General features: G+C 55.4%; 2 protein-coding genes across 3 annotated transcripts in view; one reads left to right on the top strand and one right to left on the bottom strand.

The window, feature by feature from the left end:
* Nucleotides 1-5,706, top strand: part of TMEM120B (transmembrane protein 120B) — a 64,690-nt gene extending 58,984 nt beyond the window's left edge. The window contains exons 7-12 of one of the 2 annotated variants that reach the window (XM_010368334.2): nt 472-537; nt 1,051-1,112; nt 2,891-2,983; nt 4,132-4,196; nt 4,536-4,604; nt 5,088-5,706. In XM_010368334.2, coding sequence (XP_010366636.2) covers nt 472-537; nt 1,051-1,112; nt 2,891-2,983; nt 4,132-4,196; nt 4,536-4,604; nt 5,088-5,201 — 469 coding nt within the window. In that variant the 3' untranslated portion in view covers nt 5,202-5,706. Of the gene's footprint in view, nt 1-471; nt 538-1,050; nt 1,113-2,791; nt 2,984-4,131; nt 4,197-4,535; nt 4,605-5,087 lie in introns of both variants that reach the window. The other variant, XM_010368333.2, reaches the window with a different exon arrangement.
* A 1,482-nt stretch (nt 5,707-7,188) lies between these two features.
* Nucleotides 7,189-24,733, bottom strand: RHOF (ras homolog family member F, filopodia associated). Its single transcript, XM_010368335.2, has 5 exons — nt 23,976-24,733; nt 23,634-23,721; nt 10,380-10,489; nt 10,167-10,301; nt 7,189-8,988 (listed from the first exon to the last, which is right to left on the bottom strand). Exons 1-5 carry the CDS (start codon nt 24,111-24,113, stop codon nt 8,824-8,826), a joined length of 636 nt encoding a protein of 211 aa, XP_010366637.1. The 5' UTR covers nt 24,114-24,733; the 3' UTR covers nt 7,189-8,823.
* Nucleotides 24,734-24,845: the final 112 nt, after the last annotated feature.

Raw genomic sequence — 24,845 nt, 5'->3', positions numbered from 1 at the left:
CCCTGAGGTGGCAGCAGGCAGGCTTGGTGGGTTCTAGGAGAGCCCACATGCCTGGATCGCCTGCGTGCTGGGGAGAGGACCTGGTGGGGAGGACAGAAGGAGTGAGGTTTGAAGGGGAGAGGACCTGGTGGGGAGGACAGGGGCCATGCCTGGAGTACCCACGTGCTGGGGAGAAGACCAGGTAGGGAGGACAGGAGTGAGGCTTGAAGGCAGGTGAGGCTAGGGGTGTGCTCTGAGGGTTGCTGGAAACCACTGGAAGCCCAAGTGGCAGTCTGGGCTAATCTGCAGCTGGTTTGTGTGGGATGGTGCAGCCCTGTGGGACAGAGAGAAGGGCCAGGTCAGGGTTCCAGTCCGTTTCTAAGAAGTCTCTGAGTGCAGAGTAGCCCCTAATGCATAGGCAGGGCCTCAGCGAGACACACGCCTGCCTTGCTCTCCCCTCCTGAGCACACTTCCGTTCTCTCCCTCTCCGAGAATTAAAGGCTGGTGGGTGTCTCACCACTACGTGTCCACGTTCCTGTCCGGAGTGATGCTGACCTGGTGAGTAGCCCCTCGCTGGGCCCCTCCAGCCTCCCAGGGAGTAGAGCCTGGGGCCCGGGAATGGGGAGGGGTCTGATCCTGACGGCAGTGGTGGGGGGCTCCAGGGCCACACTGGGAAAGTATGAGCCTGCAGCTGGGCCAGGCTGCTGTGCCGGCCCCACCCAGCCCGTGAGGAGTTTCTCCAGGGAATGGTTTCAGGTGTCCCTGACCAGGGCAGAGGTAGCGGGGCTGCAAGGCTGGAGGGAGCAAGTAAGGCTGGGCACTGAAGGAGACCGCGGAGGACAGAGGGGTCACGGGGAGTTAGCGCTTCTGCACGGCCATGTGGACTCCTGTGCTTCTAGAAAAGAAGATGGGATGACCTTGCCCAGCCCCAGGGATGGAAGGGCGGAAGTTGGGACCTCAGTTTGACTTTATACACCTTTTCCCCTCTCCTGGTTGGAATGGAGTCGGGGCGGAGAGGAATGTCTCATTTCACAGTGGGCCCACCTTTGTTTTCTCCTACCTTCTCTCCAGGCCTAATGGACCCATTTATCAGAAGTTTCGCAACCAGTTCTTAGCATTTTCCATTTTTCAGAGTGAGTGACTGTTGCCTGGATTTGGGGGAAGGGGCATGGTTTTCTGAGATTTTCACCAAGGGAGGGCCCCAGCTGACATCAGTGCTTGCCTGTGTGGCAGGGAGACCAGACTGGGGGAGAGGGTCCCAGAAATCCAGAAAGAGCTGTCCCCGCCCCAGGTCAGCTCCACCCACCTTCAGCCCCCAGCACTGCGTGCTCCTTCCCCAGGCTGGAACCCTGCCAACTGTGACCTTCGGGAACTGAGTAGCATTGGGGGCACCAGCCTTTTTTCCAGTCCTAAATAAGTCCTCCAAATGGAAATAGACATTATTTTTCTCATCTGAAAATCGCTCTGAATTTGTATACAATGAGCTGGTTCTAAGGGTTGCCTCTGGGGAGGGGGGCTTGGATGGTTGGGGACAGGGAGAGAGTTTTACTTTTCACCAAACTGTTTGTTCCCTTTAAACTTTATCCCATGTGTGTATTGCCTTTTTTTTTTTTTTTTTTTTGAGACGGAGTCTCACTCTGTTGCTCAGGCTGGAGTGCAGTGGCGCCATCTCGGCTCACTGCAACCTCTGCCTCCCGGGTTCAAATGATTCTTCTGCCCCAGCCTCCCGAGTAGTTGGGACTACAGGTGCGTGCCACCATGCCCGGCTGATTTTTTTATTTTTAATAAAGATGAGATTTCACCATGTTGGCCAGGGTGGTCTGGAACTCCTGACCTCAGGTGATATACCCGCCTCTGCCACCCAAAATGTTGGGATTACAGCCATGAGCCACCGCACCCTGCCATTTCTTTTTTTTTTTTTTTTTTTTTGAGATAGGGTTTCTCTCTGTCACCCAGGCTGCAGTGCAGTGGTGTGATCTCGGCTCACTGCAACCTCCGCCTCCTGGTTCAAGCGATTCTCCTGCCTCAGTCTCCCAAGTAGCTGGGATTACAGGTGCCTGCCACCATGCCCGGTTAGTTTTTGTATTTTAGTAGAGATGGGATTTCACCGTGTTGGCCGGGCTGGTCTTGAACTCCTGGCCTCAAGTCATCTGCCTGCCTTGGCTTCCCAAAGTGTTGGGATTACAGGCGTGAGCCGCCACGCCTGGCTGTATTGATTTTTCAGATACCACAACCTACATTTTAAATTAAAACCTGCTTGCAAACAAATACAAATATGTAAAGCCAAGAATGGAAATTAGATGTCAGCCCACCCAAGGGGTGATCAATGTTAATTAAGATCTGTGTCCTCTCAGAAGTTTTTATTATAAATATGTATATACATGTGCGTATTGCATTACATATATTTTGCAAGTATGGGATCTTTCTGTACATAGAGCTTTACTATTATAGCCTGACTTTTGAATTTTTAAGTTTATCATAGCTATTTTTCATGTCATTATCACCTCGTTTTTAGCAACAACGAAGTATCCCATTGGATGGAACTCTCTCTTGTGTCTTAGCATTGCACACAGCTCCCAACATAGCACTGGCATAGCTTGCATTCCAGCAAGCATCTATTGTCTACTGCATGGAAAATTCCAGAAGTTTCGATTCTTGTTGGGGCTTAGATGGGTCCTCACATACCTGAGTTCTGTCTATGTTCTCGATAAGGGCTAAAGCAGGTTCAGACCAAAGGGTGTGTGTGTGTGTGTGTGGTGTGTTGGGCGTGGGAGAGGGTTGTAACCAGGGTACCCTCTCTGCCTCTGCCCAGTAAAGACCCACCAGCCTTCTCTTGGGGGCAGAGAGGAGGTGTTGCCCTGTCTTCTGGGGACACCATGCCCTGAGCCCGGGCGCTGTGCTCCCCCTGCAGGCTGCGTACAGTTCCTGCAATATTATTACCAGAGGGGCTGCCTCTACCGGCTGCGGGCCCTGGGGGAGAGGAACCACCTGGATCTCACAGTGGGTGAGTAACTGGGCCTGGGTTGGAGCGGGGGCAGGTGCTGGACCCGCCAGCTCCCCCACACCGGGAGTGTGGCCCAGCGAGCACCTCCCATACAGTGGAGCCAGGCCGCTGTCCTTTATGCCAAAGCGCCTTCCAGAATTCATCCTGGATTCTGTTTCAGCTGCCAAGTGCCAGGCCAGCTGCATACCAGGCCCTGAGGGCAGGGCCTCTGTGTCAGCCTCTGGAAGTATCTATTTTTGTGTGTGTGTTTTAGAATGTATACACACACACAAAATTAGCCATTTGTCTATAACATGTCTACATACCAACATGTATAGTACATAAATGCACGTACACGGGGGAGACATGCTTCATTCTTAAGCCATAGGGGTGCCGGTCAGAAAATTGAGGAGACCCCCTCATTGAGAATTTCAGGGGAAACTGTTTTTAATACAACTCTGCTATCTTTTTTGGTTTTTTTTTGAGATGGCGTCTCACTCTGTTGCCCAGGCTGCAGTGCAGTGGCATCATCTCTGCTCACTGCAACCTCCTTCTCCCGGGTTCAAGCGATTCTCCTGCCTCAGCCTCCCGAGTAGCTGGGATTACAGGTGCACACCACCACACCCAGCTAATTTTTGTATTTTTAGTAGAGACGGGGTTTCACCATGTTGGCCAGGCTGGTCTCAAACTCCTGGCCTCAAGTGATCTGCCTGCCTTGGCCTCCCAAAGTGCTGAGATTTCAGGCGTGAGCCACTGCACCTGGCCAACTCTGCTGTCTTTTGACATGGTCATTTCCATCAAATTACTCTGCTAAGTAGCTCCTCCTGTCTCAAGACTCAATAGAAGTGATGCATGTGAGAATTCATGATAAAATGCAAAGCCCTGTGCAGATTAAAGAAATTAGTAACAACGTAGCGTCCGGCACCTGTGCGTGCTGTCAGGGCCACCTGGCTCTTGGTGACTTGAGGAGTGAGAGCAGTCGGGCTGGGTGACAGGGCTGCTATTGCCATAGTGAATGCCCACCCAGCTATGACAGGTGAGGGCTGACCCTCCGCATGTGTGCCTGGCTCATCTTAGGGTGACTGGCGTGGCTGGGGGTGGGTGTCTGGTGGGGCTTTGGGGGCAGCAGAGCCCCTCAGTGGGTCCTTTTTCTTCCCTCCTCTCCACAGAAGGGTTCCAGTCCTGGATGTGGCGGGGCCTCACCTTTCTCCTGCCCTTCCTCTTCTGTGGCCATGTGAGTTTCTCTGGAGGTTGTGGGTATCTCCTATCTGGGCTGACCTCCAGGAACAGAAGGTCTTTAGGCCTTGCCCTCTTTCTCCATCTGTCCCCATGCTGGGCCCCATGGCATCCTGGGGCCTGGGCAGCCTCTGAGCCCAGGGATGCCAAGGCAGGAGCCAGAACTGGCCCAGCCCTGCCCAGGCCTCGGGTGCCTGCTCATTTTGGGGGGTGTCTGACAGTGCTGTGGGTAGTTGATACCCAAAGTTGGGTGTGGGGCCTGGGCATCTCCCTGGCTTTCTATGTGGCTGGCCAGGGGAGCCTGGTGGGTGAGCAGCGCCTGCCTTCCTCTCTCTAGTTCTGGCAGCTCTACAATGCCGTCACGCTGTTTGAGCTCTCCAGCCAGGAGGAATGCAGAGAATGGCAGGTATGGAGGGTGGGGGCATGCTCGGGGGAGGTTCCCTGGAGGGCTGGGGTAGCAGGGATGAGGTGTATGTGTGGCATGCTGGGGTGCAGATTGCTGGGGAGGGCTGGGATGGCAGATGTGGGGGTGGGGTGTGTGTATGTGTGTGGTGTGCTGGGGAGGTTCCTGGGGCGGGCTGGGCTCGTAGGTATGGGGTGTGTGTGTGTGTGTGTGTGTGTGTGGTGTGCTTGGGGGGAGGCTCCTGGAAGGGCTAGGGGTGGAGCCTCTCCCAATCTATGGATCCAAGGAGGTTCGCCCCATAGAGCCCTTCCCAGGCCTTGTCCAAGCCTGAGGCCTCACCCCTTCACCCAGGTCTCCTGAATCTCTGCCTTCAATGGCAAAACCCTGCAGTTTGGGAGTAGCTGTGGTGTAGATTCTGGGGTGCTGGGGGCAGGGGTTCAGCAGGGCAGATGCCCCAGCCTGGCCCTCCTCTCTGGACTCCCCCAGGTGTTCGTGCTAGCGCTCACCTTCCTCATCCTCTTCCTTGGCAACTTCCTGACCACGCTCAAAGTCGTGCATGCCAAGCTCCAGAAGAACAGAGGCAAGACAAAGCAGCCGTGAGCCTCAGGCTCCTGTGCCCTCGGCCCAGACTTCAGACTGCAGGGGGCTCCGGGCTTCTTCCCAGTCGCCATCTCAGGCACGTGGCGTTGCTGGGAGAGGGCCCAGGCCCTGGTCCCCCAACGGACTCGGGGAATGTGAGCCCCGCCTGTCTGCCCACCTATTTATGACATATTTAATGCTGGGTCCCCCATCGTCCCTGGAACCCGAGGCCTCCCCCCTGTGCTTGAAGGTGGCCGAGGCCAGGCCAGTCTTCCTGGGGATGGGGCCTGAAGCCTCAGGGAGCCCCTCTGTTCCCACTCCTGTCATTTGAACCCCTCTGGGTGGGGTTTGGATGTGCCTCGTGGGGTTGGATTTATGCTGACCTGCTACTTACCAGGCCCAGGCTGGGGTGGTGTGAACCCTCAGTGTCCTGTGGCGCCCCCACCCCGGGGCCACTCTGCTTCTGCTGTGAGCCCCCTCCTCGCCCACCCCGCCAAGTGGAGAGGGTTATTTAAGTTCTCAGAGACCCACTGTGTCTGCCTCGTGCTCTTCTTGCCGCTGGGAGCGCTGGGGGTGTCCTGAGTCAGGCTGTGAGCAGAGTCGCCACCAGAGGGCGCCCCAGGCCCTGGGTAGTCCAAGGGGACAAGGACATTCCCGCCTGCACTTCAGGGTTCCCTGACCCCCATCTTGCAGCCTACCTTCCTGCAGTCTCGCGGCAGGTACCTGGGGAGTGGGACCAAGACCCTTGGCCCCTGTGGAGGGGACCCACCTCCCCTCTCCTTCCCGGAGGTTCTGGATGTTGTGGGAGGGAGGTGGGGATGCCTGGCAGGCTCACCCCCACGGGCCGCACCCTGAGGCGGGGCCAGAGCCGCTGGGCACCACTTGGGTGAGACTCTGCGCTCGACAGGAGGTGGAGAGGCCAGCAGGTTCGGCTCAGTGCTCTGCCCCGCCATTCATATATGGGCCTCAGCTCCCGCTAACCAGGGCCCTACAAATCCCTAGGCCAGACCTCACAGCAGTGCCCACAGGCATGCCTTGTGGAAATTCCCTCCCCAAGGCATTTTAAATTTTTAATGTTTTTTGGGGGGGGCGGGGACAGGGTCTCTGTTGCCTAGACGATCATAGCTCACTGCAGCCTCCGTCTCCAGGGCTCAAGAGATCCTCCCACCTCACCCTCTGGAGCAGCTGGGACCACAAGCGCGCACCACCATGCCCTGCTTCTTTTTTTTTTTTTTTTTTGTGAGACAGAGTCTCGATCTGTCACCCAGCTGGAGTGCAGTGACACGATCTGAGCTCATTGCAACCTCTGCCTCCCGGGTTCAAGTGATTCTCCTGCCTCAGCCTCCTGAGTAGCTGGGACTACAGGCGCGTGCCACCACACCCGGCTTTTTTTTTTTGTATTTTTAGTAGAGACAGGGTTTCACCATGTTTGCCAGGATGGTCTCAATCTCTTGACCTCGTGATCTGCCTGCTTCGGCCTCCCAAAGTGCTGGGATTACATGCGTGAGCCACCACGCCTGGCCACCCTGCCACTTTTTAATGTTTTTTTTTAGTAGAGATGGGGTCTCGCTATGTTGCCCAGGCTGGTCTCCAACTCATGGGCTCAACTGATCCTCCTATCTTGGCCTCCCAAAGTGCTGGGATTACAGGTATGAGCCACTGTGCCTGACCTGATTACATTTTTAAAATGAGATTTCCCCTCTCCTACAGTGAGATTCCACATAAAAATCCAGATTTCTGCTTTCCCTAGAAAAATGAACCTGGCAACATCCCCATAGCACGGGATGCCTGCTCTCCAGTTGCCACAGGCCACACCACTCCCAAATGCCTGCCCTTCATTCTGGTCTCCTTTCTGACCCTTTTTAGGCACCTGCGTGTGCCGTCAGCTAGCTGTCTATAAAGGGTCAGATGGCAGCTATTTTGAGCTTTATGGGCCAGGTGGTCTGTGTGGCAGCTACTCTTGCCTGCAGCCACAGAGCACAAGGCAATGCACAAAGGAATGGGTGTGGCTGTGTTCCAATAAAACTTTATTTACAAATCAGGCTGTGGCCAGATGTGGCCCACAGGCTGTAGTTTTCGGACCTCTACCTTAGACCATCACGAGGCCATGGGTTCTTCGAGAACAAGAACTCCTTGGTTGATGCCCCAGGGGACAGCAGGGCCATGGGAACCTGGGTGGGGTGGGGAGGGTCTCAGAAGGCTTCTTCCTTTGGTGACCTGACTTCTTGGAAGCTCAGGCTTAGTTGACACTCCAGCACTGGGCCAGGGGAGCTGAGGCAACAGATACCGGGAAGGCTAGGAGTCGCCTGAAGCCGTTATCCCATCTTAGGCAGCACCCAATCCTAGGTGCACTCCATAGCCAAGCAGCTTGTGACCTCTGGTAGGCACTGGAATCCCCTGGGATACTTGTTTTAAAAGTCCTGGGCCGGGCGCGGTGGCTCACGCCTGTAATCCCAGCACTTGGGAGGCCAAGGCGGGTGGATCACGAGGTCAGGAGTTTGAGACCAGCCTGGCCAATATGGTGAAACCCCGTCTCTACTAAAAATACAAAAAAATTAGCCGGATGTGGTGGTGAGCGCCTGTAATCCCAGCTACTCAGGAGGCTGAGGCCGGAGAATCGCTTGAACCCAGGAGGTGGAGCTTGCAGTGAGCCAAGACCGTGCCACTGGACTCCAACCTGGGTGACAGAATGAGACTCTGTCCCCCCCCCCCCCAAAAAAAAAAAAAATTCCCAGACCCTCGACCCCAGACCTTCCCAAAGGAGACTCGGGGATTAGGTATCTGGCTGTTGGTGACGCAGGTGGTCTGTGAACCAGTTCTGAGAAACTGTCCTATGTGGACAGGGGGTAGATCCCATCAGTTCTCATAGGAGGCTGGGGTGTCTCGCCTCCTGAACTCCACAGGCTGGTAGAAGCGGGGCTTGAGGACTAAATGGGCCAGTCCTGTCCTGGTGATGAGACCTTGAAGAGATGGTCAGATGGGTGGTCCAGGGTATACTTTTAACAACTGAGAAGCCATTTTTTCTGCCCCCTGGGCACATGTGCCCAGCTCTGCAAAGACAGTGGCCAAGCTGAAGACAAGTCTTCCATGTGGGGTGGAGATGGGAGGGGTGGGTGCCAGCCCCTCCACCAGGCTGCGGCCTGTGTTCTCCTGATAGGCCCATCCCCCTCGGTGGCCCCCGTGTTCCTGGGGGAAGGAAGGAAGGAGCTGGAGGATACAGCGGTGCCTATCGTGGGAGCCCAGGGAGGTGGGGATACAGGAGTGGCCAGCTTGGGGCGCCTGTGTGGAACAGTGCCAGGTCCACGTTTACCCTCCACCAGATGGACTTTTTCATTTCAAGCATAACTTGAGTCTGCACTGGGGAGACACTCATGGTGGGGGTGGCTGTGATGAGGGCCCTTCCGAGTCCCGAGAACAGACACTGGCTCCTGCACCCACATCACCACCCCGTCCCAGGGTTAGCCTGGAGGGGAGTTTGTGGTCAGAGCCCCAGTCAGGAAAGGAGAGAATTCCAGAATGTTCCAAGAGTCTAGCTGCAGGCCCCAGACACCGTGAGCTGGAGGGTCGGGATGGGGCAGCCTCCCTGGTGCAGTCAGCACCTGGGGCCCCTGTCAGTGCTGTCGTGAGGTCTGTCCGCCCTGGGTCAGAGCAGCAGGCAGAGCCGGTGCTTCTTGTGCCGCTGCGCCTTCTTCAGAGCGCTGAGAGCCACCTTGGCGGCCTCCCGGAAGACGTCCTCCACATTCTCACGAAACTTGGCGGAACATTCCAGGTAGAGAGCAGCTCGGATCTGTTCGCAGGCGCTCAGGCCCTGGGTGGGAGGAGGAGCCAGCATTAGGGGAGGGGCCCCTGGAGGTCTCCTGGAACCACCTGGTGGGTTTGGGACTGGTTCTGAGGACTCTCCAGGGGTGGTTTGGGCCTGTGTCCTCCATCCTGGCTGGCCCTCACAGTGTGTGGGTGGAATGGAGGGACAGTGCAGTGCATCCCCCAGGTTGGAAGAAGCCCTGTCCAGGCCCCCACCCTGGCCTCTCTCCAGCGCCAGGCAGGGAGGGGCTGAATCCTGAGACCCGGGGTTGGTTCCCCCAGGTGTGTCTCCCAGGCCTGTGAGAAGAGCTGGAGGCCTCAAGACAGGACTTCCAGCCACCTCTCTCTTCTCTGAAAGTACAACTTAGGCAAATGAATTTGCCCTTTTATTTATTTATTTATTTTTGAGGCAGAGTTTTGCTCTTGTTGCCCAGGCTGGAGTGCAGTGGCACGATCTTGGTTCATCACAACCTCCGTCTCCCAGGTTCAAGCGATTCTCCTGCCTCAGCCTCCCAAGTAGCTGGGATTACAGGCATGTACCACCATGCCCAGCTGATGTATTTTTAGTAGAGATGGGGTTTCTCCCTGTTGGTCAGGCTGGTCTTGAACTCCTGACCTCAGGTGATTTGCCCGCCTTGGCCTCCCAAAGTGCTGGGATTACAGGCGTGAGCCACTATGCCCAGCCGAATTTGCCCTTATTAATGGTTATTTCTTGTGAAAGTTTCTTTTTGCCTTTATATTCCTTTTATTCTGTTTATTCCCCCATGCCTCACCCAAAGAGTTACACGGTCAATTGGCCCTTTCAAACAAGGCGGACAGCACAGCACAGGACAGGACAGCGGCTCTCAGCACAGAATTTGGAGCGCAGTGCATGGGACCAGATCCTGGCTCCACTTCTGGCTAGCTCTGTGACCCTGGGCAAGCTGCTTAACCTCTCTGGGCCTCATTGTCTCCCCTGTAAGCTGGGGGATGTGAACAGCACCTGCCTGAGTCCTACAGATTGAGAGTAGTCACGTAAAGTACTCAGGTTCACAGGTCATCAATACTAATATTTAAAAATTATTCTTAGAATCCTGCTTCCCTCAGCTCCCTGAAAGGCCACTAAGGCACCCCAGTTGCAGAGGCCAAAGGTCTGGGAGGCTTTACAGCCACGGCTGCGCCCCAGGGTCTTGGCCCCTGGCCCACCTGCATGTAGGTGATGGGCTCCAGCTGGGCGGCCCGGAGCTTCCGCAGCTGCTCCTTGTCCTTCCTCAGGTCTGTCTTGCAGCCAATGAGCACCATAGGGATCCCGCGGCAGAAGTGCGTGACCTCAGGGAACCACTGTAGAGGGAGGAGGCAGGGGATCAGGGGTGCAGCTGGGCCCAGATGTGGGGCTGCCACCCAGGAGACCAGCCTCACCTTGATGAGGACGTTGTCGTAGCTGGTGGGGTTCATGACGTCATAGCAGATGAGCACGAGGTGGGTGTTCTGGTAGGACAGAGGCCGCAGCCGGTCATAGTCTTCCTGCCCTGAAAGCAGAGAGCAGGGTGGGTCAGGGGACATCCCCTCCCTGTCTGGACTCTGATGGGTGAAGGGGAAGGGGCCAGGCAAGTGACCCTGCCTTAAGGCCTCAATTTCCTCATCTCTACAATGGGCAGCAAGCCAGGAGTGGTGGCACAGGCCTGTGGTCCCAGCTACTCGGGAGGCTGAGGCTGGAGGATCGCTTGAGCCCAGGAGGTCGAGGCTACAGTGAGCTGTGATCATGCCACTGCACTCCAGCCTGGGTGACAGAGCAAGACTCTGTCTCTTAACAACAGAACCCATGAGTGGCAGCCCCCCAGTTCTGGATGGTGGTAAAGAATCCTCGAGATCAAACCCACACAGTGCTGAGAGCTTGGCTTGATTCTAGGGCTGGGGCTGGAGAAACTGCTAGCGATGGTGCCGAGAGCCAGTGTGAGCCCCCTGCCCTGATGCTTAGGGGCAGAGCGCAGACTGGAACCCTCCCCTTCCCAAAGATTCAGACCCGTGGGGCTGGGTGGGCTCACAGTGTCCCCAAGTCCTGAGAGGCTGGTGTCTGGCTTCAACCTCCAGCTTCTCGGGTTCTGATGCAGTCGACTGAGTTCCCTGCCCATTCTTGCAAGCACTAGGAGGCGGGTGGTGGGTTGTTGGGAACAGCACCTAAGCGCCCTCCCCACCCAGATTCACAGAGCATACTCCTGGGGGGATACTTTGATCCTGATGCCTGGCCCTGCCCCAGCACGAGCTGAATCCAAACACTGATCTAGGCTTGAGCTTGGTTGGGTTTGCTTTTTTTTTTTCCCTTCTTCTTTATAAGCAATTCTTTGTAACTTTTTTATATTGACAGTTTCAAACTTACAGTAAAATTGCAACAAAGAGTGTGAAGAGCTCTGACTGTGATTCACCACCTGTTTGCATTGGCCCCTCTGGCTTTATCTGGAGACAGACACTTCTGTTTCTCCCTATCAGGGCACGGTAACTGCAGACACCTGCCTCTTCACCCCTTAGCTCGGCGCCTATCTGCTGAGAACAAGGGCATTCTCTCCCCTGCCCCAAGCCCAGGAAACTGCATGGACTCTGCATTCTAATCTGATCCACAGGCCATAGTCAGATTTTGACCATTTCACCAATATCGTCCTTTATTTTTTTCCCTGTTGAGGAGCCGGCCCAGCCCAGGGTTCTGCACTACACTTAGTCATCATGCCCCGGTATTTTTTTAAAATCCCCAGTGAGAACTGAGAGCTTTTCAGGCTCATTGGTGACCAGCCCCCCACCCCTCGACTTCCTTCCACTGAACAAGGGCCCAGGAATCCCCCTACCCCGTCCCCAGCTGCTGCAGGTGCTGGGCGGTGCCAGCCTGCCCTCCGCTCCTTCCCTGCCAAACACCTCTTAGGACAAGTGGCCTCTCCACGGAGCACCACCAGGCCATGTCTGCTCCTGCCCCTTTGCTGGTGACAGGGTATGGCTACCCTCTCCCCATTGGCTACCCCTCAACCCAGGGACCTCCAGAAGTCCTTGGCCAGCTCCACCATGGAACAGTGCTTAAGGGTGAGGTCACTAGAGGCAGATGAGACACGTGTTCAAATCCCAGCTCTGCCCCCACTGGCTGTGTGACCTTGACTTACACAGGACAGTGGTGGGAGTCTTGGCTTCACCACCTGGAACATGAAAACCGTAAAATCTACCTCATGGGGCTGTCACCAGCCAAGGCAGGCCATTGCACTCCAGCCTGGGTGACAAGAGCTAAACTCTGTCTCAAAAAAAATAAAAATAAAAAATGGATTAACATGAAGCATTCAACTCTTCAGTTGCACAAGCCACATTTCAGGTGATGAACTGCCACCCGGGGCCATAAAAGAGTGTGCAGTGAACAGAAGCCACCAGGACAGCAACAGCTGGGCCAGGAGGGCTGTCCATGCCAGTGTCCCCTGACACTGGGCAGAGCAAGGTCTCAGACCTGAACCACCAAAGCTAGAGATGTCCTTGTAAGACACTGGGAAACTGACCTGCATGCTATTCAAGCCCCTTTCCTGTCCCCAGCTGTCCCTTCTCGGTAACCTCTGTCCACATCTTCCTAGATCTGTGCTGTCCAACAGGGTAGCCACTAGCCCCATTAATTAACTTGAGTTAATGAATTAACATTGGCTGGGCACAGTGGCTCACGCTTGTAATCCCAACACTTTGGGAGGCCGAGGCGGGCAGATCACCTGAGGTCAGGAGTTCGAGGCCGTCCTAGCCAACATGGTGAAACCCCCGTATCTACTAAAATACAAAAATTAGCCAGGTGTGGTGGTGGGTGCCTGTAGTTCCAGCTACTTGGGAGGCTGAAGCTGGAGAATCACTTGAACCCAGGAGGCAGAGGTTGCAGTGACCGGAGATCACACCATTGCACTCCAGCCTGGGTGACAAGAGCGAAACTCTATCTCACAAAAAAATTAAATTAAAAAAAATGAATGGGCCGGGCGCGGTGGCTCAAGCCTGTAATCCCAGCACTTTGGGAGGCCGAGACGGGCGGATCATGAGGTCAGGAGATGGAGACCATCCTGGCTAACACGGTGAAACCCCGTCTCTACTAAAAAAATACAAAAAACTAGCTGGGCGTGGTGGCGGGCACCTGTAGTCCCAGCTACTCAGGAGGCTGAGGCAGGAGAATGGCGTGAACCTGGGAGGCGGAGCTTGCAGTGAGCTGAGATCCGGCCACTGCACTCCAGCCTGGGCGACAGAGCAAGGCTCCGTCTCAAAAAAAAAAAAAAAAAAAAAAGAATGAACATGAAGCATTCAGCTCCTCAGTTGCACAAGTCACATTTCAGGTGATGAACTGCCACCTGGGGCTCAAGGCTAATACAATGATTGGTGCAGGTGCACGGCATTTCCTCCACTGCATAAAGTTCTACTGGACAGCAGGGCCCTGTCCACTGCTGGCCACCGTCCCCCCCCCACCCCACCCCATCCCTACACCATCCTTATCTAAGCCCTCATCTGTCCCTCTTCCCTGGCCTGCAGCCCTTCGATGAATCCATTATCCACCTGACAGCTGGATGGATCTTAAAACACAAGTCCTATCCTGCCCCCTCTCCACAACAGAAGCATCTTCAATGACTCCCTATTGCTCCCCCATTTTTTTTTTTTTTTTTTTTGACAAGAGTCTCGCTCTGTCACCCAGGCTGGAGTGCAGTGTCCCAATTTCAGCTCACTGCAACCTCTGCCTGCCGGGTTCAAGCAATTCTGCCACAGCCTCCCAAGTAGCTGAGATTACAGGCGCTGCCACCACGCCTGGCTAAGTTTTGTTTGTTTTGTTTTGTTTTTGAGACACTTTTGTTCTTGTTACCCAGGCTGGAGTGCAGTGGTACGATCTCGGCTCACGACAACCTCCACCTCCCGGGTTCAAGTGATTCTCCTGCCTCAGCCTCCTGAGTAGCTAGGACTACAGGCACGTACCACCACGCCTAGCTAATTTTGTATTTTTAGTAGAGACGGGTTTGTCCATGTTGGTCAGGCTGGTCTCGAACTCCTGACCTCTGGTAATCTGCTCCCCGCAACCTCCCAAAGTGCTGGGATTACAGGAATGAAATTTTTGTATTTTTTTTTTAGTAGAGACAGGGTTTTACCATCTTGGCCAGGCTGGTCTTGAACTCCTGACCTCTGGTGATGTGCCTCCCTCAGCCTCCCAGAGTGCTGAGTTTATAGGCATGAACCACCATGCCTGGCCCCTATTGCTCTTTGTATAAAATCCAAACATCTCCCCTGGTTCATATGACTTCATCTTCTGCCACACCCACTTGCTCACTGCAGTCCAGCCAAAGCGCCACCTCACTGTTTCTCAAACCCACGAAGCTCTCTTGCCCTGGCCTTTGTGCTTGCTGTTCCACAGGACTGGAAGGTCCTTCCGCCATTGCTCTTTTCACCATTTTCTCCCTAGCATTTTCTTTTTCTTTTTTTTTTTTTGAGACGGAGTCTCGCTCTGTCGCCCGGGCTGGAGTGCAGTGGCCGGATCTCAGCTCACTGCAAGCTCCGCCTCCCAGGTCTGGAAGGTCCTTCCCCCATTGCTCTTTTCACCATTTTCTCCCTAGCATTTTATTCTTAAACATCCAGAGTAAACAGCTACATTTTTTCCCTTTTGAGGATAACTGCCTGCCCTCTCCATCTGCCTTTATAATAATACATCCTATACTCTATGCAGTTTTCAGGGTGCTTTAGTCTAGAAATGATTAAGAAATCCTTGGCAAGGCATGATGGCTCATGCCTGTAATCCCAGCACTTTGGGATGCCGAGGCAGGGGGATCACGAGGGCAGGAGTTCGAGACCAGCCTAACCAAGATGGCAAGACCCCATCTCTACTAAAAATACAAAAATTAGCTGGGCGTGGTGGCAGGTGCCTGTAATCCCAGCTACTCCAGAGGCTGAGGCAGGAGAATGGCTTGAACCTGGGAGGCGGAGGTTGCAGTGAGCCCCGAGATCATGCCACTGTACTCCAGCCTGGGTGACACAGCGAGACTTCGTCTCAAAAAAAACGAAAAAAAAAAAAAAGAAAGAAAGAAATCCTTACATGACAGCCAGATGTGGCAGGGAAATGATGAACACTCGCACTGCATAGGAAGAGCCTGAGAGTCACAGCAATGAAGTGACTTGCTTGAGGTCAATGACTCAGTGACTGGGCCAGGAGTTAACCCCAGCTCATGAAATTCCAAGTGGGATGTTCCTTCTGCTGATACACACTAACGTGCTATTTTGTTTTGTATTGTGCAAAAATAGGTTCTGGTCCTTTAAGATGTAACAATGGGGTTCATAGTTCTGGCATAACATATTCCCTTCTACAACTATGGCAGGAGTGAACAGGTACAGTAGTCCCCCCTAACCCACAAGGGTGGATTCCAAGACCCCCAGTGGATGTATGAAACAACGGACAGTCTAGAACCCTAGATAATGCTGGTTTTTTCTATATGTACACACCTATAAGACAGCTTAGTTTATGACTTAGGCACAGTAAGAGATTAACAACAATGATAATAAAATACAATGGGGCCAGGCACCGTGGCTCACACCTGTAATCCCAGCACTCTGGGAAGCCAAGGCGGGCGGATCACTTGAACTCAGGAGTTCAAGACCAGCCTGGCCTGTTACCCAGCCAGCTGCTGACTGACTCATGGGCAGGTGGTGTCTCCAGCAGGGATACACAGACCAAGGGGCGAATCACATCCCGGGTGGGATACAGCGGGACAGCATGCACACTACTCAGAGCGGTGCATGATCTCAAATTTATGAATTATTTCTGGAATTTTCCATTTAATATTTTCAGACCTCAGGTAACTGAAACTACAGAAAGTGAAACCTCGGATAAGTTTGTAAAATGGAGCCCCCTTGGATGGCTTCTCTCATTTCTTTTTTTCTTTTCTTTTCTTCTTTACTTTTTTTTTTTTTTTTTTTTGGAGACAGGGTCTTTCTCTGTTGCCCAGGCTGGAGTGCAGTGGCACGACCTCGGCTCACTGTAAGCTCTGCCTCCTGGGTTCAAATGGTTCTCCTGCCTCAGCCTCTTGAGTAGCTGGGACTAAGGCAGGTGCCACCATGCCTGGCTAATTGTTTTTGTATTTGTATTTTATTTTATTTTATTTTTGAGACAGAGTCTCACCCTGTCACCCAGGCTGGAGTGCAGTGGTGCGATCTCGGCTCACTACAACCTCCGCCTTCCAGGTTCAAGTGATTCTCCTGCCTCAGCCTCCTATGTAACTGGGACTACAGGTGCCTGCCACTACGCCAAGCTAATTTTTTGTATTTTTAGTAGAGGCAGGGTTTCACCGTGTTAGCCAGGATGGTCTTGATCGCCTGACCTCGTGATCCACCTGCCTCAGCCTCCCAAAGTGCTGGGATTACAGGCGTGAGCCACCACGCCCAGCACTTTTTTGTTTGTTTGTTTGTTTGTTTTGAGACCGAGTCTCACTCTGTCGCCCAGGCTGGAGTGCAGTGCCGTGATCTCGGCTCTCCACAAACTCCACCTCTTGAGTTCACGCCATTCTCCTGCTTCAGCCTCTAGAGTAGCTGGGACTACAGGTAGGTGCCCGCCACCAGGCCCGGCTAATTTTTTTTGTATTTTTTTAAGTAAAGATGGGGTTTCACCATGTTAGCCAGGATGGTCTCGATCTCCTGACCTCGCGATCCACCCGCCTCAGCCTCCCAAAGTGCTGGGATTACAGGTGTGAGCCACAGCGCCCGGCTTTCTTTTGTATTTTTAGTAGAGACGGGGTTTCACCATGTTGGCCAGGCTAGTCTCAAACTCCTGACCTGAGGTGATCCACCCGCCTCAGCCTCCCGAAGTGCTGGGGTTACAGGTATGAGCTGCCACGTCTGTCAAGGTTGTTCCACTCTTGTCACACACAGCAGAGACAAGGGTTGAGACTTGCCCACTGGGTTTGGCAACTACAGCCTGCAGTGACATCAGGACAGGAGGTGGCGGGGCAGGCATCAGGCTGCAGCGGGTGAAGGAAGAAGTCAGCCCTGGAGCGCTGGAGGCAATCACACCCTGCCTGCCTCTCCTGGGGCCTCTGCCCTTGCTGTTCACTCCTCCAGGAGGTTCTTTCAACAGGGAGCAGTGTGTCTCCTTCCCTCCTCTCCTTCAGGGCTCTGTGGAATGTCGTCTCCTCCCGGAGACCTTTCCTGACTGCTCTGAAACAGCCTCCTTGGCAGTCTGCCACGTGATGGTGGCTTTACTCACGCCTCTCACTCCTACCTGATTTCACAATACTTCTCTGGGGCTAGGCGGGGTGATTCACACCTGTAATCCCAGCACTTTGGGAGGTGGAGGCAGGTGGATCACTTGAGGTCAGGAGTTCGAGACCAGCCTGGCCAACAATGGTGAAACCTCGTTTCTACCAAAAATACAAAAACTAGCCCAGTGTGGTGGTGGGCACCTGTAGTCCCAGCTACTTGGGAGGCTGAGGCTGGAGAATCGCTTGAACCTGGGAGGCTGAGGTTGCGGTGAGCTGAGATTGTGCCATTTCACTACAGCCTGGGGGACAGAGCGAAACTCTGCCTCAAAACAAAAACAAAAATAAAAAACAAAAAAAACAGTAATTCTCTGGGTGTTTCTGTTTGCCTCTCCTGCGGGCAGGAACCACCTCTGTGCTGTTCACTGTTGTGCCCCCGGGAACACAGGTGAGTGCAATACACATTTGGTGAAGGAAGGCTCAAAGGAAGGAGTGGATGAAGAGGGTTAAAGGAAGGAGTGGGTGAAGAGGGTTAATAGTCATCTCTCCAGCTTTAGGTGCCCCTGCAGCCTTGGCAAGGGCATTCCACTTCCTGACCTGTGTTCATTCAAGCAGTCCCCCCGGGAGGTACGCTGGGCGGGGACAGTTCTTCCTGTTAAGAGCCCAAGTGGTGGAGGGGCCCTTTGTCAAGGTCAGAGACAAGCACCCTGTGAGCCAGAGGCCAACCAGTCCCCAAGGTCAGCTGCCTGCCAGGTCATTCTAAAAGCACCAGTTCTTCCAGGAAGCTGTCCCCAGCCTTCCCAGCTGGGAATTAACCTCTGGGCCTCAGTTTCCTCATCTGTGAAATGGAGATGCGAAAAGTGAGTGATTTTAATATCGACTCTCTCTCTCTCATATAAAAGTCACGGTCTAGACCGGGCGCCGTGGCTCATGCTTGTAATCCCAGCACTTTGGGAGGCTGAGGCGGGTGGATCACTTGAGGTCAAGAGTTCAAGACCAGCCTGGGCAACATGATGAAACGCTGTCTCTACTAAAAATATAAAAATTAGCTGGGCGTGGTGGCACATGCCTGTAATCCTAGCTACTTGGGAGGCTGAGGCAGGAGAATCACTTGAGCTAGGGAGGCAGAGGTTGCAGTGAGCTGAGATCAAACCACTACACTCCAGTCTGGGCAACAGAGTGAGACTCTGCCTCGGAAAAAAAAAAAAAAAAAAGGGTTTTGCTCTGTTGCCCAGGCTGGAGCGCAGTGGTGTGATCACAGCTCACTCCAGCCTCAATCTCCTGGACTCAAGTCATCCTCCTGCCTCAGCCTCCCAAGGAGCTGGGGCTGCAGGAGTGGACCACTGTGATTCTGGCAGCACCTATCCATGAAGGCTTCTGTGTTACATGCCAGGTCTAGCTCGAAGCCATTCACCTGGATTAACTCATCTTTCCCCCAAAAATCCCTACAAAGTAGACACTATTGTTGGCCCCATTTTACAGGCTGAGAAGCGGAAGCATAGAGAGCTGGAGTGACTTGCCCCAGGCCACACAGTTAAGGGGAAGCTTTGTAAATAACAGAGGACCCTACTGGGGTATTTTTTTTTCTTAGCCTACCCCGGAAAACAGGAAGGAATCCTCACCCTACTTGTCCCAGTCCTGACCAGGTGAGGAAAAATGTCAGCCCTCTCAAGAAAGAGGGCCTCTGGGAAGGGAGAGGCAGCCAACTCTGACTCCAGCGCCTCCTCCGGGTTGCCGTCCTGGCTTGACTCTGCCCAGCCCAGCCTTCCCTAGAATTCAGTGTGGGCCTTTGGGGCATGGGGGGTTGGGGGGACCAGGCCTGCAGAGGATGTACTTCCGTGTGCACCAATCCCATGCCCATTTGGGGATGGGGGAGTGTACTGTTAATAAATACCTTCTCGTATGAGTGGGGGCGTCAGGTTCCACTCACTCATGAACATTCTGGGCGGGACTGTTACAGGGCAGCTTCCACATCTCGAATTGATGCCCACATTTCCCTCTCTGGGTGTCAATTTCCTTATTGGGAGAGGGGGTGATAACAGTGATAACCCCACCCCTAATCTGGAAGGTGAAAGCCCAGGAGAAGGGAGACAATGCTTGGAGCTTGGAGCCGGAGCGGTGCCGGGACGGGGGCGGGGGCAGAGTGGGGGGCAGTGATGGGAGGCAGGAAGACGGCTATTGGGTTACTCTTGAAATAGAAACTTCCAGGAGAAGTTAATAGCCTGGCATGGCAGGGGGTCAGAACCTCCAGAATCTTTGGACCCAGAAGCTTTAGGGCCCTCCCAGCCACCAGGTGATACCATCACCCTCTACATTCTACCAAAAACGATACTGGGGCTGAAAGGGTCCATGTCACCTGCCCGTAGTCACAGGGGGCCCATCCAGCCACTGCAGATGGGCTTAGAGGTTAAAACAGCCCAGGAGACCAGGCACAGTGGCTCACACCTGTAATTCCAGCACTTTGGAGGCTGAGGTGAGAGGATCACTTGAGCCCAAGAGGCTGAGGCTGCAATGAGTTACGATCCTGCTACAGACTCCAGCCTGGGTGACTGAGTGAGACCCTGTCTCTAACCACAGCCCCCAACCACCAAAAAAAACCAAAAACCAAAAAACAAAAAAACCCAGGAATTATACGCAAAGGATGCACGTGCTTCTGGTGAGGAAAAGTCTCTAGGCTCGTGAAGCCGCCTATCGTCCTGACGTACACTTGTGCGGTGCGGCAGGGCTGGGGGGATGGGAGGCTCATGCCACACACAGGGCTATTTTCTTGGTGGGATGAGGCTTTGCCAAGGTAGTCCTGCTTCCAGGGACAGGGGTCTCTAAGGCCCAGGGCAGAGTTAAGGAGAGAAGACCTCAAATCTTCAGGAGGACACGCAAGGCAGGTGGCCCCCAGCTCCAGCTGGGGCGTTGGTCAGGGAGGAGTACTGGCAGCGTGAGAAGGGAAGCTGCCAGAAGAGGAACCCGCTTTTACTCACTCTGCTGGGGGCCCACCTGTGCTTCCCCAGGAAGACAGGGGCTGCGCAGCCCCAGCTGGGAGCTGAGACCACCTTCTGGGAGACCCCAGCCTTGGCTCAGCCCAGGCCTCCGGTGCTTCTGGGGCTCACGACACCCACCTGTCCCTGGTTCCTTGTCTTAGCAACTCCTACTCCATTGCCTGCCAATTTTCTTTCTGTTCCCATCTCAGGCTGAGAAGGGGACCACTGCTCCCAGGGCAACCCCCACCCCATTCTGTGCCGCTCCACCCCTGGACCCCACACCTTGGCCCTGATAAGCTCAGTCTCCCATCTGCGTCTTCACAGCCCACCTCACCCCGCCTTCCCAGCAGGAAACTTCAGACTTCACCGCAGCTTCCTGCCTCAGAGGATGTCGGGGCCTGGGTGAGGCCAACAGCGCAGTGGGTGCCACGGCCCCCGCCCCTTCCCCTCTGAGCCCTGAGAGCCCTGTCACCCCATCTGCCCACCCTCCACTGTGGTGTCCGTAACTACTTCCTCAGGATGGAGACAGCCAGACAGGCCTTCCACGAGGGCTCCTGTGGGCAGGGTCTGGGTGTGGAGAAATTCAGCCTCTGAGAGCCACCCCTGTCTCACAGCTCTGGTGGCCACCAGTTGGGAAGACGCCCCTTCCGCCACTGGGTGTAGCCCATTGGGTTCTAGAACTTTCTACAACTACGTTTACTAGACTCATTTCTCGCTTGGCCATTCCCTCACCCTCTTGGCCTTTTGCCTCTCTCTATGTGACCTCCTGGCCATGGCTTTCTGTCATGTTCTCCTGAGAGCCGTCCACCTGCAGGCAGAGAGAAATCATCTCCGGCATTCAGATCTATTACCCATTCATTCCATCACCTTCCAAGCCTTGCTCCATGACAAGCACTGGGACCTGGGCTCTCCCTGGTGGCACTCACTGACCAGGGGATTTCCTCCTATGAGCAGGCCTTCCCCGGTCACGGGGGGACACCCCCTACAGGAAGCAGCCAGATTTCTTCTCCCTAGGTACCCCTCCTTGGTCTGTCAGACTGTGAGGCCAATCTCCTCCCATGAGCCCTGCTTCTCTGCTGCTTGGAAGAGACTTGCCAGGGAAGACAGATCTCCCCACCGCAGCAGGGACTGGGGGCCAGCTCGGAGCATGGCACTGTAGATTCCAAAGCACAGGATCGAGCTAGGGCTGGGCAGGGATGGTAGGAGGGTCTTTTTAATTCTGTTTTCTTTTTATTTTTTGAAACAGGGTCACGCTGTGTTGCCCAGGGGAATGCAGTGGCGTGATCTCGACTCACTGCAACCTCTGCCTCCTGGGTTCAAGCAATTCTCCTGCCTCAGCCTTCTAAGTAGCTGGGACTATAGGCGTGTGCCACTATGCCTGGCTAATTTTTGTATTTTTTGTCTTTTTAGTAGAGACAGGGTTTTGTCATGTTGCTCAGGCTGGTCTTGAACTCCTGGCTTCAAGCAATCCTCCTGCCTCAGCCTCCCAAAGTGCTGGGAGACGGAGTCTCGCTCTGTCGCCCAGGCTGGAGTGCCATGGCACAATCTCGGCTCACTGCAACCTCCCCCTCCTGGGTTCAAATGATTCTCCTGCCTCAGCCTCCCGAGTAGCTGGGATTACAGGTGCCCACCACCATGCCCAGCTAATTTTTGGATTTTTAGTAGAGATGGGGTTTCACCATGTCGGGCAGTTTGGTGGACATAATATATTAATCTGATTTAATGCTCATGACCCTCTTAGTGCTCATGACAGATCAGGAAACTGAGGCCCAGACATCTCCAATGATACGTAGCCAATAGATCTGGGTTCAAAGCCCAGATCTGACTCCAAAGAGGGTGGCAGGAACAGGATGGGACCGTGGATGGGATCCCCATAGTGCCAGTGGTCACGTGCTTCTGGTAACTGTAGCAGGGGATGCTCCTCCATCCCTCCGGTAGCAGCTCTTTGCACAAATTCTTCCTACATCACCTTGCAGCTTTCCAGAATCTCCACACCACAATCTACTCTGACATGTTCCTTGAGCATCGCTCTCTGGGCAAGGCCAGAAAGGCCATCCCTGTTCTCATGATGTGGAGGCTGCCCTGAACAGTGAACCCCGGGACCTGATAGGGGAGGCCCTGAGGGCAGAGGAGGAGGAAAGAAAAAATCTCCTGGCATCTTGCAGGGCAGTGGGTTGCTGTAAATGTCTCCACCCAGCAGCACTTGACTCAAAAAGTGGGGTTGCCCCTCCCTGGCTCCTGGACAAGAAACATGAAAGTAAAAGTGTCCCAGACCATGACTCTTACTATGCTCTGGGCCACACCTCGGGAATTCCTCTGATGTCTCAGCTCTTCTAGCTCACCAGGGGCTAGAGACAGGCCCTGTTTTGGGGTGGCCCTACAGGGCCCACATCCCACAAAGACAGGTTCCTCAGAGGCCACGGTAGGACCTGCTGAAGTCGGAATGGAGGGGGCTCTAAGCTAGGACAGGCCCTTTTCGGGTCCTCTCCAAGGTCTACCTGGGGGTGGAGGTGTCTGGATTTTGGTTCCATCCTAGGTCAGTGTCTGACCTCACCTCACACATACAAGGCTTGGCTGGCAGGAGAGGGCCACCTGGTGACGTGGTTCCCTGCAGGTCACTAAACACTGAGTCACAGAGGTGGGGTGAGGCCCCACCTGGGGATGTCAACCTTTGGTCCCCAATGTTGATGAAGCCCAGATAGCAGTCAGGGTCCTCCCACTGACTGTGTTTCTCCTGTCCCCACCCCTCACAACACCGACTCCCAAGCAATTGCACATAAATCCGTAGACCACCCATGAGGGGCTGCGGGTGGCAGGCAGAGCCTGGTGTGGGGCCCCTGCCCCCAGTGCTCTGTTCCTTCCTCAGTTCATTTTCTACACTGTCTGGTTTTGTCCCAGGAAACTAGGAAAGCACAGAAATAACTGTAGCCACACAATTCCAGAACCACCAACTGCAAGCCGTGGAATCCTGGGAGCTGCAGACACAGAACTCGCATCCACAGGACCCCAGAGCCTCAGGCTGCAGAGCGCAGGCCACAGAGCCCTGGAGCCACAGGCTGATTTGCAGCCAGGAGCATCCCAGAACCACAGGAGCCAGACACACAGCCCAGGCAATCCGAGCACCAGGGGGCTCAAATCTGCAGCCCACAGAGTCTGCAGAGACCACAGCAGGCAGCGCAGCAATCCTGGAACCATGGGAGGCCCAAGAGCAGCCCACTGCTTTCTAGAACCACAAGAGAGGAACGAGCTGTGGGCTCTCGGCACAGAGCTGGGAGGGTGGCCCCGGAGTTCACCTCCTCCTCCACACTCTCCACTTACATATAGGGCTTGGCCTCTAGGGTCGCGCAGCCAGCGCCCCTGAGCGGCCTCCAGGAGTGAAGAGCCGGCCAGGACCCTGGCAAGGCTGCTGGGGGGGACGCCCGGGAGGGGAAACCCTTCGGGCGGGCGGACCCCCGGGACCCGGGGGGCGCAGGCGCACTCACCGGCCGTGTCGTAGAGATTCAGGGTCACCTCCTTGCTGCCAACGGTCACGCTGGCCGTGTACTTCTCGAACACCGACGGGGCGTAGTGCTGCGGGAGAGGGGGTCAGCTGGTCCTTAGTGGGGCCTGCGGGGGCCAAGGTCCCAGCTAAACCCACTGTCCACCCCCCTCACTCGTCCCGGATCGGCACCCCCTCACCCCGCTGGGCTCTGGAATTCCCGAGGGGCGCCCCGGGATGGCGGCCGCCTCTCCGTACTCGCGACGCCGGGGACCGAGGGTCGGGGCTCTGGGCTAAGGCTGAGGGGCGTCCATCGCCCCCACCCCAGCCCCGCTGCGGGCCTCACCTCGGGGAAGGAGCCCTGGCTGTACACCATGAGCAGCGAGGTCTTGCCGCAGCCACCGTCACCCACGATCACGATCTTCAGCTCCTTCCTGCCCGGACGGGGGGCAGCGGTCGAGGCTAGGGCCCCGGGGGCATCCATAGCCCGGAGCCCGCAGCACTGGCGGCTGCGCGCCGGGCACTAGCGGAGCCAAGAGGTCGGGGGCGGGGCGGGGCCGGAACTAGCCCCGCCCACTCAGAGAGGCGCCACCTCCGCCAGGCAGCCTCCCGGCCGACCTCCCAGCCTCAGTTTGCTTTCTGCTAAGGTCCCAGCCCTGGGTGTGGGTATTCAGCTCTCAGTCCCAGGGATACTGCGGCACCGGAGAAACGGGGCTCAGCTGCGAGCGAAGCTCCCACCCCCATCCCACCGCCACCCTCTGCGCGTCAGGGCGCGCCCCTCGCTGGCGAGACCCGATCGTGGCTGCCCAGCGACTCCAGGTGCCCCTGATTGGCAGGCTCCGCCTACGGCAGGGACCCTCTGATTGGCCGGCGCGGCCAGACAGGGCCTCCCGGATTGGCTGGCTGTGCACCTGGTTCGAGGAGCCCCCGGCCTCGAGCTCCGGGAAGAGCCTAACTTTGCACTGCCCCAGCGGCGTGGCTTGGCGCATGTCCACCTCTGGCCTCAGTTTCCCCACAGGAGGTAGCTGCGGTGGCACTAGGGAAGATGCTGACGCGAGGGTCGTGTCTGTCCACCTCGCCTGGGCTAGGGACGCCTGCGGGTACGCGAATTCGGGGTGTGGGACTGGGCTCCGCTTACCCGCACCCCGGCCCCGGGCTGCAGGGTGGACGTCCAGCGCCCTCTGCCGGGCAATCGTCTCGGCGCCGGCCGCAGGTT

This window comes from Rhinopithecus roxellana, chromosome 10 (genome assembly GCF_007565055.1).
Source record: "Rhinopithecus roxellana isolate Shanxi Qingling chromosome 10, ASM756505v1, whole genome shotgun sequence".
In the NCBI taxonomy this organism is placed as follows: domain Eukaryota; kingdom Metazoa; phylum Chordata; class Mammalia; order Primates; family Cercopithecidae; genus Rhinopithecus; species Rhinopithecus roxellana.
The sequence above is the reverse complement of the archived record's forward strand: the minus strand, read 5'-3'. Positions and strand labels throughout refer to the sequence as shown.